This window comes from Acanthaster planci, linkage group LG06 (genome assembly GCF_054643075.1).
Source record: "Acanthaster planci isolate LZ-2023a linkage group LG06, COTS_SCS, whole genome shotgun sequence".
Classification (NCBI taxonomy): domain Eukaryota; kingdom Metazoa; phylum Echinodermata; class Asteroidea; order Valvatida; family Acanthasteridae; genus Acanthaster; species Acanthaster planci.
In genome coordinates this window covers 16,777,278-16,793,432 of record NC_141782.1, presented here as the reverse complement: position 1 = coordinate 16,793,432, position 16,155 = coordinate 16,777,278, and the positions used below count along the sequence as shown (strand labels likewise).

At 40.7% G+C, this 16,155-nt stretch overlaps 1 protein-coding gene across 2 annotated transcripts in view; it reads left to right on the top strand.

Moving 5' to 3' along the window:
• Positions 1-15,060, top strand: part of LOC147798889 (U3 small nucleolar RNA-associated protein 4 homolog) — a 31,698-nt gene extending 16,638 nt beyond the window's left edge. The window contains exons 11-16 of one of the 2 annotated variants that reach the window (XM_087138035.1): positions 4,325-4,441; positions 5,497-5,595; positions 9,348-9,503; positions 10,205-10,300; positions 10,781-10,966; positions 14,454-15,060. In XM_087138035.1, the coding sequence (XP_086994161.1) occupies positions 4,325-4,441; positions 5,497-5,595; positions 9,348-9,503; positions 10,205-10,300; positions 10,781-10,966; positions 14,454-14,528 (729 nt within the window). In that variant the 3' untranslated portion in view covers positions 14,529-15,060. The remainder of the gene's footprint in view (positions 1-4,324; positions 4,442-5,496; positions 5,596-9,347; positions 9,504-10,204; positions 10,301-10,780; positions 10,967-14,453) is intronic. The other variant, XM_087138036.1, reaches the window with a different exon arrangement.
• Positions 15,061-16,155: the final 1,095 nt, after the last annotated feature.

Here is a 16,155-nt window from a genome sequence, read left to right as displayed (position 1 = left end):
AGCAACCTAGGGCAATGCTCTTTTGTGACCGATATACCGGTAACCCCTTATTGTCTGAAGAGAGAAACGAGAGACAGCAAAAAAAAGAGAGACGGGAGAGTTCAATGTTCTTGAGGGGCATTAATGTGCTCCCGTCGTCTATGACGCAGAGTGACTTGTATTATTTAAGGCAGTTGCCGCATAGCTTTTCAATTTCATTCTACACTGACGTTTGGACTGAGTCCGCTCTGTAGGAGATTATCCTGGACAACAATCTTTGTTTGGAGAAGATCCCAGTCACTCCATAGCAAAACAGCTTCATTGTTTTTTTTATATAATCATTCATGACAGGAATGCCAAATTAGAGGATTCTTGATGAATATTTTCAATTGTAAACTTAAACATGAAAAAAAAATTCTGTGGAGTGTGGTTTCTTCTCCAGTACACATACGGGTACATCAGTGATAAACTTCAGCATCACTACAGTATCTCACAAGTTGTCCTTTTTATGTACTAGTGTGTTTGTTACTTTTGGAAGGAGAAATTCTCTAAAAAATATTGATAACCTGAGGAGATACATGTATTTCAACGAATAAAAATAAAATCTCCCATCAGTGACTTCCTTTGATGAAAGTTGTAGCTGAGGAAAATGTACCCGCTCAATTTCAAGGGCGCCCCCGTCATTGTGGCAAATGCACGCACACAGAAAGAGCCAAATCCATTACTTGTCTGGCGCATTAACTGTGTCTAGAGTTTTTGAGTACTTTTGCTGTAGGGTGTGGACGTTGCCATTGAAATTAATCAGTCTTATAACAACACTACCCCCTGGCAGGTGGGGATTTACTGACACAAAATCGGCCGACCATGGAAAGAGTGCTGTTTCCATGTCTGCCATTCAGATTAAGACGGCCCCTGGAAGTGAACTAGCTGAGACATTTTCTCACAAAGGAGACATCCAGAATTAGCACAGAACCTTAGGAGTTGTGGAGAATATAGCTTGACAAATGGAAACTGAAATAGGCTTGTGTGACATATTCCCACCTGATTTACCTGCCATTTTTAAGGGTAAAATGGCTGTGAGAGGCAGCATTTTGCGTCTTGATGTTCAGGAACAATAGACAGTTTTAATTTGTTCTCATTAAGAACTTGCCAGAAGATACCGTGATAGAAAAGCAAACTGTGTTACCCGGTACTTCTGCTGAAAGGAACAGTGTTGGAAAGGAATGGTTAGAGAAACTCTTACTTGCAGTCTCACTGCAAGTTGAGCTTTTCCTTTTTTCTCTCAGTCTTTTCTTGGGTATCACAGAATTTTTGTTTCGTACGGAAATTTCTGTCTGCCTGATTATCCAGATTTTGATAAATCTGAGATCTCTGGTCACACGTGTGACCGCTACTGCGAATAAATTAACAAAGACCAGTGCTGTGTTTTGAGCAAGGTCAGGTACAAGAAACAGATTTTTCTGTGTGTAATCTGGCACCAGGGGCTCTTTTTTTGTACGTAATATTGTGTACGGTCCTTCACCCTCCTAGACAAACTGGAATGATTTATTTCATCAGGCCGGTATTAGTCAAACTTGCCGCTAGTGGCCAACGTGCATTCCAGTCTGTTATTTGGCCCGTTTCCACCTCTTGCAAAACAGGGTAATGCTTCGCTATCAGACGGGGAGAACCGAAGAGCCGTGTGATTGACCGAGTGAGGATATGAGAGGAAATATGTTTGGACTGTACTTAAAGTGCAGTGATGCATGGGTAATTGGGACAGGTGTCTTGTGAATATTTTATTTTAAAGTTTTTGGGCAAGATCTCCGCATACAATTTGTTCTTTCTTGATAGAAGTTTAAGTGTAACTTGCATCAAAACTGGTCTCTACATGTAGTTCCAGAGCTGAAAGTGAAGTGTTTCAACAACTGTACGTTTGTTGTACTCAAGCATTCGGTGTAATTGTCGTCCAAAGTCTTTTGTTCTTGAAGTGAGAAGTTTTCAACCAGAGTGTAAATTTCGTGCAAAACTTCTGCATCAAAACGCTCATTAATATTCCCCTTGTGCGTTTCTTGGCGGAGATTGGGCTAAGAAATTAGATTAACAAGAAATACCCTGGAATTGATTGATGGCAATGCAGTTACTGCCAGCACACAGGAGGATATTGAATCACAAGCTAATATGAGACAAGACAAGTGGGTGATTAGAAGTGCAGTGTTTTCCCTCGTGGGCATGTATCCCCCATTGATTTTTTTCCCTCCTCCCTTCCCTCCCCGACATACCAACATGACTAATCATGTTGTGAGTAGTGTTCGATTGCTAAGCCCCTGAAACACAACCCCAAGTTGTCGTCCCTCTCGCTGTGTCTCTCCTGTAGCCCCCCCCCTTCCGATCCCAAACAGATACAAACTCCTTGTGGGCTTGTAGGGCATTCAGACACTGGGAAACGGCCACTGCTGTCGCCACTGTCTGGCCCACACAGCCTTGTAGCCCTGGCACAGTTGAATGAACTTGGATGGATTTCAATATCCTCCACTCGTAGTTTCGATCCAGCCACGTAGAGGGGTTGCACTTCATGTGCAGTCGCTGACGAGTGACAATGGAGATGAGTGTACAAGTCCTAGTACAAGGCACAGAAGAAGAATGACTGCTTGAAAGGTTATTGAACCACTATTGTCTGGCTCCTCAGGTTCAGCTCCTACGATACTGGGGATTACTCTTGCCAGAACCAGGTTGTTTAAGATGCTTTAAAATGTCACAGCACCTGTCTTTGCGGGTGTAGACAGTGAAACATTCCTCTGGATGGGAAGCCTGTCCTCTTTTTTTTTTAGGCCTACTGAATCACTGCATCTTGTTAAAATAAATTCATTGCAATGCAAAACTCATAGTGACATTGTAAAATAATCTTGAGTATTGCTTTACATATCCACGTCAATTTGACTTGCAGAGAAGAAAAAGAAAGTTAATGTTCACTGACAGTATTTTGTTTCCTAGCCAAGGCATGTCATGTGTGGATCCCCTGAGAAGTTTACGTTTGGTCATAAATTTGGTTGTCTTCTGAGGCCATAAAAAACGTGACTCTTATGCCAGTGATGGTGGTTGTGGTGGGTCAGCACTCCATCCTGGGGGGGGGACGATTTGATCTGAGGGTATTCAAATTTACAGTCTTGGGTGTTTATACCTCAGTAGCTGTAGCAACTCTTTTGAAATCTACCAGGGAAAATTGTGGAATGACCAAAGAGTGGATGTGAAATTGCTTCATTTGACATTTATTTCTTCAACTCCTTAACTTCCTCATCCTTTTTTTTCTTGGTTGGTATTCTTCCTTAATCCCTTACAAATCTGCCATTGTGCAGGGAAACCAGTGTAACAGATTTGGGGCTTTAACTTACAAGGGGAGATTGAGTTGACAGAACTGTAAGGATTAAGCGGGGGACTGTTTTTCTCATATCGGCACATGTATCCAATGAGCGCTCTGTTTTTGACAAACCTGATCGCTTTAAGCATTTTTCCTGAAAATAATTTTTGCAGAACTATCAGGGCTTTTACGTGAAATAATTCCAATTAGCATCAGATCACAAACATAAAGTTGACATGAGTCATTTGAAATAATTCACTTTTTGATTTCCAGTTATATGAAAATTTAAGTATTAATAGGAAAAAGGGGGCTGTTTGGTCAATAAGACAATACCTTTTAACTTTGTTATCAGAATCATCATAAGAAGGCCTCATTTGATGAAAACTACATGTGGTTGCAAGAAATGATGCAACAAGCTTGCTATTTCCTCATTTTTTTTCATTCAAAGATATTTTATTTTTAAGTATTCGAATAGAAAAGATTTACATAATTAACAATGTATGGAGTGTTGCACTGTTTGAATGTTTGGCAGAGCATTAAGTCGTGGGAATTCTTTGATTTCAAAGACATGCAGCATTTTTTTGCTGTAGCAGTCTGTATTTCACCTTGAGCATTTTGTTTTTTTTTTTATTCAAGAAGTCCATGTGGACTTCAAGTTTGACCGACTGTTGTTCATTGCAGTGTTGGTTGTTACATGTTGTGTGACATTATTGTTACAGTAACGAGATCACTGTCCTACATGTATCTGATAAACACACATGTACATGTACATTGTCCTCCATAGAAGAGACAGTAGTCGTTAGCGTGTAATTGATGTGACAACCATCTGCGGTATAGAAAAATGACGTTGTGAGATCAGTTTTTCTTTTTTTTCTAATTGTCGGCCGCTTTGATCTCTTGTCACCAATGTGAATGCCACATTTTGATGTATTTCCCCCTCCCCGCATCTTCCAAAGTGTTTATTTATCACTCTGGTTTCCGTCTCCTGCTATTTACCCTAACAATCAGAATGGGGAACACATTGCCTGCAGTGCTATCAGCAGCTGTGGCAGATGGCTGGCCTACTCAGATGTGGAGCGCGTGCGCATGTTTCACCTCAACCACTCCCCGCTGTCGTTATCAAAGGTAAGAAGTCTAGTGTCTGTCCAACATATCCCTGCCTTCTGGCATCTCTTGCAATGACACTCCCATTGAAATGTTTGAAACCCCCTCCCCCCAAAAAAGACGTTTAAAGGTAGTCGCCTGTTCAGGATTTTCTAAGCAAAAGTATAGTGGCTGCTATCCTTAAATAATGTTTTATTTATGTCACTGCTGTCGTTCCACAGGATCTTTTATTATTATATATAGCCAAATCCGAGGAACCGCCATTCCTGCAGGGCCATCACACTCTTGCACGTGTCTTGACTTCAGCATGTGCGTACTTCGGCAAGTCGCGACATTCATTTGGTCCGAGAAAAATGTAACACGTGCGTACCACCTGCGTGCAAACAGGATGGCCCCACAGTCATGGCTTCTAATTTTTTTTTGGCCGGATTTGTCTATAAGGATTCATTCAAATAATGCCTTTGGGCTGAGCAACATGAAATTTATGCAGCTGGTTTTTTGTTTTATATTTTTTTAAAGGGAAAAACTTGTAAGCACTTTGCCGTTTGATGTCGAGATTACAGTGGTATCCATGTGCATGTCTGCATACACTGTAGACTTAGTATGGGAATAGCTACTGATTTTCAAGATGTATTTTTGCATTGGGGAGATGTTAATTTATATAACGGGTTTTGCTCTTACCCAACATATATATTAATAAACACTGTGTGCTCAGTGCTTGTCCGAGAGCTTGCGAAAAAAGTCACAAGCTTACTCGGGTGGGACTTATATAATATAAATTAACATCTCCCCACCGCACACCTTTTTAATGTACCGGTATACAGAACAATTTTCGTTAGAATGTGTACAACTGCATGTTGTCTTTGTGTGTGAATGCTGGTCATATCTGTCATTTCTTTGTCTTGGTCTTTGTTTAGGATTATCCTTGAGCCGAGTCCAAAATGCGACACTACAATCAGTGCGTATACTTATTTTTTAATGTTGAAAATGATTGCATCGATCACAGACAGAGCCAGCCCCCAAACCTTTCTGTGATCACGTTTGTCTTGGTAATGGCTACGTTCTTGTCTTTGCAGGTTCCTGCCTTACCATCCAGCTTACATCCAGCTCATCTAATGGCATTCACCAAGACCTCTGAGAAGCTAGTTCTGGCATCCCATCAAGGCTTAATTCAGGTGATAAGCTCTGCAGACTGTCCTTTTCTCCCACTCCTCCTCCATACTGTCTTGGAGTCCCCCTCCCCATAAACATAAAGAGGTATGACTTGTTCTATTTTCACGAGATGACTATTTTCAGGCATGCAACTTTTTCTTGGATCAGCCGATTTCCTCGTTTTTCACTTCACACTCATGCTATTGAAAATGAAAAACACACTGTACAAAGTCTTGTCAAGATTGAAATTTCCTAGGTTCTTTTGTCCTAGTCCAAGTTGCATGCCTGTATCTTAGACCACGCACTCTTAAGCCATTTCCTCAATACCGGTGAGTGGGCTTTCACATGTATCCATATAGAACTGCACGAATGCGCATACATTTGTGGTCATGTTTGTACAGGCACACGTTGTTTGTAGTTGTGGGGACGACACGTGTTGAAATTTGAAACAGTATAGCAACAAAATTACAACTCGGTCTCGACATTCCTAACAAAGGAAATTGTCCACTCAACACAGCAACTGCACGGGCACACTTTATGCATGGGCAAATTACTGACCTAGATATTCCACACGAGGAAGTTACAACCAAAAAATATTTTGCATTTTGACCCAAAACACATCTTCTTTTGTCCATTAGTTACTTCAAAGCATGAGGTCAATATTTATTTTGTGTTGATGTAATTCTTAAATTTAATTCAGTTCATTTATTTCCACAGCGTTCATAGTGTCTGGGAGCCTTAAATTGCTCTGAGTTTGCAAAGGAATCCTTGCATGTCTGTCAATTATGTAAAATGCTTTGTAAACATTCTTGCGCTGATTTGAATCATTCTTAGCCAACTGCAGTCATTAACCATGCCCCATGTGGTTCTTGTACATTTGAGCCAGAGGTCATTTGGTAAGAGGTTGTCATTTTATGAAAAATTGTAAAATCCCTCTTTTGTTGCATTTCCGCTGTTGATAATTTCAGGTGCGTTTAGTCAATAATGTTGGCTGTGGAAATACACACAGAAGTTGATTACACATTAACCCTAGGGTGTATGTAAAATCATTTTGAAATCAGAGAAGGGTCAAAAGTCACTCGGCAGTCACCAGTGGTGATTGGTTAGAAAAATGTGCACATTTGTTCCCGTTTTTTTTTTATTCACATTGTTAGCTGTAACAGTAGTGAGGCCATGAAGTGGATGGACAGTCTTGGTCAAAGGTCACTTGTTGGAAAATAGTGCAGAATAATTCTTTTTCAACATGTAATTGAAACTGATTCCAGCCACACAATGTCATTTACAGCCCTGGAAAGATTACCAATTTGTTTCTTTGGAATCTAGCCTGAAGGAGAAAAGTCACCTGCTGGTCAGACGAGATCCTTCATTTCCTGTATGAACTTGTCAAAACTGGCTGACATACGTGCTTCATGAAACGCATTCTGCTTTCGTTGGCCTGTATTAAACCTGTGAACATTTTGCAGCTTTGGGAAAAGGTTATTCAACAACTTATACAACATGCCACCTTGAGCGTGGGTCTCATTCTTTTAATACTAGATGATCAAAGTGCTGAAAGGCATCTGAATCATCTGGAAAATGTAGTGATCTCAGGATGATACACACCCTTTGCCTAAGCTCCTGGCTTGCTAAGGATTGCACAAGATTTCCTGACAGTGGAACTTTCGAGTATATCAGTGAAACCAGAAACCACAGTTTAAAAAAATGAAATTTGTACCAAGTATTAATGAAGGTATAGACACGTCCATGTGAACTGTCGTACATTTGACTCGTGAAATATTCCTAAAGGATGACAAATTTTTTGCTTTCAAAGCAAATGCTGCGGTTCTGGAAATCATACAGACAGCAAAGTGACCCTGGTTCCGGATTGAATTTGTTCCTTCAGTTACTATCCCTCAGCATGTGTGTAGTCTCCTTAACTATGATACCGGTGTGTGTGTACTTGCCATCAACATTGTTTCCAAGCTTGTAGGTGCCGTTTCACTCACAGTGGGGAATCATTAAAATAGGTTTGCTGGCAGTTGGATCTAAGACCACTGATGCCTTCGCTTACGTTGACTAGTCATTTTGGAGAGACTTCAGATCAGTTTATTAGTATACAAATGTTTGTATTGACTCTAGCAACAGAATAATTACCAGTAAATTACCAGAAACTAGTCTTTAATGTGGCCTCCGTGCAGGAACCCTTGTCAACAGGGTAATGAGAGATATGACAGCCACGTGAATGCCTTGGTACACCTAATTTCCACATGAAGATGTGATGGGTTTATTGTGCACATTCCGATGAAAATTATTTGGCAGTTGTGCATCTGGTTGGTTCCCCTTGGGGCATTCTCATAATAGATCACACAGTGTCATCTCCTGTTGGTGCACATATTCTACGTTTTTTGGAGATGCAGTCCTAATATTTGTAGTTGACCTCAAGAAAATCCCGGATAGAATGAACATAAATCGTTGGTCCCAACTGAATGGTAACATTGCTATGGGAAACTGTTTGCCTGAGGTGAGCGTGGACAATAGATATAAAATGTCAGTGTAAGCAAGCAGTAGTGACCAGCGTGCATGGAAAAGCAGCCTATAATCCATTTACAGCAAACCATTTTTTTAAACTGAAGATAGGGTATGTTTAAGTGATTGAGAGCTTCATTTTGTGGACTGGAATTTATGTCTTTCAATTTATGACACTTGCACCGCAGTGTGTTGTCAACATGCATGATGTCGAGTCTAGACTGTTTCAGAAAGACCCGATTCATTAACTCTCCTATGATTTGGACTGTCAAATCCCTGCAATGATAAATACAATCCAATTCACTCGTCCAAACCGTGCCATTGAATTGTATAACAAAGTTGGAGTTAAAAAGGAATTGTTCACTACAATAAGCCCTCGTCACCTGCCTCTAAAGTTATGTGTGTACAGCTTGATATCTGCAGATTCAGTGCAATTTCAGCACTTTAGTCTTTCTGATTCTTGCAGTCACAATTTTCAACATTTGTCATTGCTGTTTCAACTTTATTTACAGTTACAAATGGGTCATTCTATAATTCGGGTTCCAAATTGTGACTTTTTGTGTCCCAGTCACACCTGACCAGTGTAATTTGACATGGAAATATCTCTGAAATTGATATCAAACTATTATTATTTTGTTTGGTAGGTAATTTGCATTAATTCATCACTCTTGGAAATTAGAAATTTAGTTCTGAACTTACAGAATCACGTCTGATGTGACAGGGACACAGAAAAAATTGGACCCCTGATTTATAGAATGACCCCAAATTCACATTTCATTTCCAACAACACAAGCATGATTTCCCCTGCATTGATGCTTTGCTCAATTGGTGTTCACTCGATGCATTGGCACATATCTGTACAAAAACACATGCCTGGTGAATGAGAAAGCCAGTACCCACTTCATACAAACTATGGATAGAGCAAACTTTGGGCTAGGTTTCACAGACTGAGACAGAAGAAAAGTTTTGTCTCTAAGATGGGAGGGGGCCCACCTGGGACAAAGAATAGAACCTGCAGAATGAGAGTCTGAAATCCCAAATCACTTGTCATCCTGGAGTAGAGTTAAGTACAGTTGATAAAGAGCTCAACTTGATACCCCAGAAGTTCCTGAGAAGTTCCTCAGTTTCCTGTATTTCACAAGCTTTGTCATTAAAGACTATTCTGATAAATGAATATTAACAGTTCACTCCTGTGTGTCGTTGAAAAGCAAAGTAGACAGGATGGCAGTGTTCTCATCTTTACAAAAAAGTTTCTTGATCCAATCTTTAGGTGATACAGGTGGACAGCATTCAGCCCACAGTGCAGCACTCATTCCCTCCAATGGAAGACTCCATCAACCAGCTGTCTGTCACCGACAATGGAAAATTCATCGCTGCCGCTGATAACAAAGGCAACATCTTTGTCTATAACTTGGACAGCAGAAAGGTATTGTCTGGCCTCCAACAGAGTGTCACTGGTTTGCACCTCTCATGAACCCATCATGCTTGATATGCTGGCCTTGTAAAGTGACTAAGAGTGTGTTTGTCAAAGAGGAAATAGGCTATTGCCAGATGGTCGACTCTGCGCTGTGTTCATTGTTGCTTCATGGTCCCATTAGTTAGTGCATTACCCTTTCTTTAAGGAGTCTGTGATGTGGATGTGAATCAGCTCCAGATTGGGAAGCGTGGGCTTTCAGCTTGTGCCCTTGAGCAGGATAGTTCGCAACAGTAATTCTGTCGTGCAACCATGGAATCCTTTGGTTACCGTGGCACAGTAGCAGCTTTTAAGAATGGAAGTTGTGCTGTTCGGTGTGCTTCCACAGAAGTGGTGTGAAGCATACTTAACTGTAAACTGGGAATATTGGATGCATTATGTAACAGTTGAAATAGTTTTCAATAAAGGTATTTCGTAAGTCCTTTTCTGTTCTGGACAAGCTTTTTATTCTAAAACAGGAATCTAATGCGGGGTCATATTTGCACCTGTTATGGTCCATTGTGAATACAACTATAACCCTTTATTCACTCTTGGGTTGCTACCGATCCTACCGCCCCCCCAAAAAATCTGTGAACAGCTCAACCAATCTCCCAAATTTCAGAAATTTGAGGTAGTCACACTGACTGTCCGTCTTTTCCTTGTTGTTTCACCAGCTTCAGTGCCGTCTGCCCGGTTACAAGCACCAGCCGTGTGCCTTAGCCATCAATCCACACACACAGCATCTGACGATTGTCTACACAGATCGCACTGTGGGTTGATGTTTTTTTATGTTGTCTAGGTGCATTAGTGTCACGTGCAGGAGCTTAAGGTGGCTAACTTAACCTGTGATAAAGGTTTCGCTTTGACATCAGTCTTAGTTTGATGAGTTCAGAACCTGCAAGCATTCATGAGGGCAAACACCCCACTTCCCTGTAGACATTTAATCCGAATTAACTGGAAAATAAGAATGATGTAGGACAGTGTGTTTGACTCAGAGAGATATACGGCTGTGTTTGTGAAGCACCTTTTTAATTTTTTGGTAATTTAACCATCAGAATCCCATCTGTTTCATTTTTATCAACTCTGCCCCACTTTCCACCCCTGCAAAAATATAATGATGATTTTCAAAAAGACAAACCAAAGAAACAGGGATAGATGCATTGCCTGGCCAGTTTGGTGAAACCGTTCCCCAAAATTAAGACTCACGTAATGATGCTCTCTTACGTCCTCCCCCCACCCCTGCCACTTAGATTGCAGAATTTGACTTTATCCGCAAGGGCTTCAGTGCGTGGACCAAGAGGCTTCACAAAGTGGGCCACCACGAAGCCTGGCTGAGCCGACGAGAGACCATCACAGCCGTCACTTTTGACCCCATGGGCCCAGATCGCATGCTGTTGCAGGACTCGCAGGCATTTTATGTCATTGATAAGAAGAAGGTAAAACTGGCCACATTTTAGGGGACTGTAAAAATCTCATCACGGATTCAGCAAGAGAAGTACTGTTTGCAACGTGCATAGCTTCATTCCATGTAGGGGCACCACTTTGGCAACATTATTTCAATAGTATGATTCATTGAAAAGGATGACAAGTTCTTTCTCAAAGGGTCCATGATGTAAATTTCACCTTTAAATGTGGAACATTCTATTTCTCTCAAATTTGAGATAACTGTTCAGTTACTCTTATTAAAATATGGACATGTTTATGCAGTTAACATTCTTCCATGCTTTTCCTAACAAATGAGAGCACTTTCGCAGTGATGTCATTAGACGGTACTTAGTATTGATCTTATCTGTTCAAGTTGTTAACCAAAATTTGCTCATACAAAATATTTGTGAAAACATTTTGCTTACTGGCTAACTGTACTGAAACAACAATTCACCCTTTATGGCAGCAACACATCCAACAATTGAGAAGACAAACATGAAAATGCCCAGCAAAAGTTGAAAACTTGGTTAAATGAGACACAAAGGAGTACTATTCAACAAGAACTGTGTCAAAAAAGTTCCATTGCACGTCCCTTTGTTGAAAATTTCCATTTTTCTTACCCAAAGTAAATGCAAAGCAAAGCTTTGTGTTTTTGTGGTCTGTTGTCTTCCAGACTTTACTGAAGAAATGGAACTCTGAAATTGTTTAAAGCTCCGTTAGTCAGTGTTATGATAGTGTTCTTACTGTCAATCTCACCACATAAAGTATTTCTGTACTGCTCATGCCCAGTGATGCTTTGTTTCATAAGCATGGTTATTGTTCTGTTCAGCAACACTCCCCGAGGAATGCCAAACAAGTCTGCTAAGCACAGTCCAGCTCACTGCATTTGGAGTCTCTTACCCACTTTGTGCCAGAGGACGTGTCAACACAATCTAACTCTCTGTATACACGGGCCCAAAAAAAGCAGTTAGGGTTGCAAATAGAAATATCATACAAACAACGCTTGGAAGTGTTTATGGTGTTTAGCTGGATATTGAAAGTTAGGTCCTAAATAGCTTATGAAGTCTCCTCCTCCCACAGCCGTCTGCGTAGAAGTCAAGCTGCATTTTATGTTGCTTGACTGGCAAACATCACACCAAAGTAGCTAAGTTCTAAACACTGTACAAATCTTAGGAAGTCCCACCTGTAGCTAAAAGAAGTGCCTGTTGTGTCTGAGTTGGTAGCGGCAGTATCACAACTGGAGGAAGGGTCATTGATTGATAATTTATGCTTGCATCACTGGAAACATGAATTATGCAAGAGTGTGTTGCTTGCACAAAGATGAGGCATGGTATCCACGGATGGTTAGCTGTACTTTAGTCACAGATGGCAGCTGTTTCCTTGCTTTTTCCTTTAGTTGAGGCACCGTCATGAATTCCACGTCTGTGAACTTCGCTGGCATGTCAGTCGTCTGCACTCATTTCATCCATCTGTAGGAAACAGCTTTTTTTCCTTTGGTGATGTAAAGGCTGCCAAATGCACAGATTTGGTCTTTGAAGGTTGATACAAAAATCCTAAGCCTTTTTTTTTTCTTGACAACATGACTCGAAAATATATGTCATTGCAGCAGACTCTTGTTTCAAATCTTGTACAGTATGCAAATTGAAATCGAATGGAAGGATTAAACTAACTTGGCAAAAAAGATGTCACCCTGTTGTCCTGAAAAAACATTGTTCTTTCCTCCAGTTGTTCCACTGCCACCTTCTGAATTACATGTATTAGCATGCACATAATTTGGTACAACTAAAGTCCAACTGTAGCCACAGGATGCAAAGCCACAACTCGCACAGAGAAGCTCCATTATTGAACTAACATTTGCTTTAGAGCCCCCCCTTTAGCTTCCACAGCATTCTATTAATAGTGACAGAAATAGCCTTGGGCTGCTTTCTGTCAATAGCAATAGTAAAAAAACTCCCCGGAAGAAATTCTGTCCTCAAGAGGGGGGATATGTGCCGATAAATGGTGGGAATTGTAGGGATCCAGTTGGTAATATCTGTGGAGAGTAGTGTCACTGTACAGACAGAAAAAGAAGAAAATCCATATCTGGATCATGTAATGAGACACGGCAGGCAGTCACAGTAAAATTCTTGGGCTGAGAATAGAGGCCTGATGATAATATATGCATGGAGCACTTAGGTGGAAACCTGTTTTTTTTTATTCTTAGCTTTGTTACCAAACTTTTTTGGTCAGCAAAATTCTAATTAAGGAGCTCTACAAGTCATTGCAAGACACACATTTGAAGAATACAATGTGAAGTGATCTTTTAAGTAAACGGAAAACAGAGGGAGTGCCGAGTTGAATGACTTTTTAAAAAGATTTTATATTGACATGAGGTCATTCACAATTAGGTGAAGTGGCACAGTGTTATGATTTGGGCAGTAGTGCATTTCTGTCTAACATTTGTAAATTGTTAGTGGTCACAAGAAGGCCCTTTTTATGTGCTGCCCTCTTTTGTCTTTAGATGCAGTCCATGCATGTACAATCTTTCCTGCCTGCATTACCAGTCAGAAATATGTATGGTGTAATATAGTTACCAAAACAGTGCAGAAGTACAGCAAAAACATTGGGTATGACTTTCATTTTTATCATAGCCAAGGCTCCGTTGGAATATGTCTCATGAATAAGAGCTGTTTTTACACTCTAATATTACACTGTGTGGTTGCTTGATAGGATGGCATGTTACTATCACAATATCTTGAAATTTTAACATCAGTTGGTGTCTTTATGCTGGTTCCTTCACACGTTAATAAATTACGGGCATCAGCTCTTCTCGTGGACTATTCTTAGCTCATATTACAACACACGTAGATGGCTGTTTTGGGAAACGTGAGCAAGCATTCCCGCTGTGAATTCTTATATTTCTCTGAAAGCTGGCAATTTGAATAAATCCCCTCTCCTGCCGGTTAGAGTCATGTCAAGGGGTGTTGGTAAGCATAACTCGGTGTCCGTACAATTGGTGATGGTTTACACCTCATCACTAGGAGGATTTGAGACAAGACCGCCTTCAGAGATGACATGCTGATCAATTTCTCACCATGAGTGGCCATGTCTGCAGGCCTAGATAAACATTCATGTTGAATGGGCTGATCTTCTAGATGAATGATCGTGTCATGTTGCACATTAATATAGAAGAAGAAAAAAAAAAAACCATTTTGTGATAGGCAGATGAGACTTGTTTTGCAATTGATGGGTGGGTTATTGGAAGCAGACAAGAAGCTCCACTTTCCCACTCGATGCTTGTGGTCTCCCCCACTTAAAACCGAGACAGTGGAACTTATTGCCTGTGTCCAGTGTCAGTTTTAATCGATATCTGCCTCTCCATAGCAACCTTGTGGTGGCGCACTGTGTTGTAAATTGCCTGTATTGCCAGGTATGAAATCAGGTTCTGAGTCGCTAGGGTTTTCTCTTCCTGTCTTCAAACTGCAGAAACTGAGTACAGGTATCTTTTACTTTAATCAGGTGCAGGAAAGTCGCGAGGCATTTTTTCGGGGGGGGGGGGAGAGGGACAGAGGAGTATTTGATTGCACAAGATGAAAGGAGCACCCATGAGCAACATGTTGAGATAACAAGAAAGAAATGGAAGGGACAGGAGTTTGTGAATGGAAGTGGGGACATATACCCTGGAGCAGCTGTCAGTGATGAATAGAAAGGTGTGTCGTCATGCCCAACTAACGGCCCTAATCCTGGCTGGAATGAATTGCCTCGTCCTGTCGCTTCCCCTCAGACCACCTGGAGGTGGGTAGAGGCTCAGGACTTTCTGTGTGCGCTCAGAAAAGCCTCATTGCAATCTCGTCACAATTTTCTGGCATGTCTGTCTGAATGGCATACTGGAATCTCAACGTTGAGTGGCAAGATTGAAATCCAAAAACAGGGCACCTTGCAACTGAATACAGAACTGCCACTAGGGTTTTTGTAGTTTTTTGAATGATCGTGACCCATTTGTCAGAAAAATGTTACATGGGAATGGGAGTTCGGCTGGGGGCTGTTGAGCTAGGAATGCTCTGTCTATACTTCCAAACTTGTGTCAAGATATCTCTAGTTCACTGGTTACCACTGCCATGCCCTAATATCAGAGCAGTATCAAAGGTCTTAAAGCTCAGTGCTTATGTTGTTTGTTGCTTGAATATCTGACAGGGTTTTTAAATGCAGGGCAGGGTTGGGAGAAGGAGGGATTATGTACCCCCTCTTTTTGGTCATGGGGAACCGCAGTGGGTTATCTTCCTGGATTTTTGTACCTGGACTGATAAACAAGTGTTGGTTATGATGACCATGCAAAAATGGCACGAGGTGTGAAAGGAGTGAAAAGGTTGAATGGCGATGCAACATGTATGTTTTCCTTCACATTGAAAATCAAGTGCAAAATGTTGGCAAGGAATGTAAAACATGTTTTGTGGGTATAAATACATAAATACTCTTTTAATTATCCTCCATTGCCTGTGGTAGTTGGCATTCAGATTTTTGATTTATTTATATATTTTTTTTTTTTGGTACTCCAGGCTTGCCACACCTATATTCTTCATATCCCTTTAAACAGTATGCGAAGTGAAAAAAAACTTGAAAAGTGTTCACTGAAAGGAACTGGAATACCTTGTACATGTATATGCGGGTACAAAAAACCATTAAACTGAAAAACATACAATGCTGACTTTAAACAAATCGTAAAAATGTTGTAAAATGTGATCGTTTTCAGCGAGACTGAATGTTGGCAATGAACAGTGGAAGCAGTAAAAGGTTGTAAAGTGCATGTGCAAATTGAATTTGAGCCTTTCTGTTGGTTCCCATCTGTCAAATGTCAGGACGAACTTGCAGACATTTGGCCATTAAGTAAGAACTCTTTGAAATGTGAATGGGCTGTCGGAAAGGAAAAAAAAGAGAGAAAACCTCAGAACGATATTTGCAGGAAGCCTGAAAGGATTTGAGCTGAGAATGAAATGGATTTCAACATACAATAAGGGTATGAATGTGCATCATTAATGTGAGTTTTGGTACAGATGTTCATGAAAATATTGTAAACTTGGCTAAGCAGTGTAGTTGCTGCAGCATTGCTATGGAACCTAAAATGAAGGCACTAAGCATGGGCGCACAACTGAAATGATGTAATGTGTGCTTCTTTAAAAGTAACATTTTGCTTTTTTAAAAGCAGTTTCTTCATGCGAGCGAA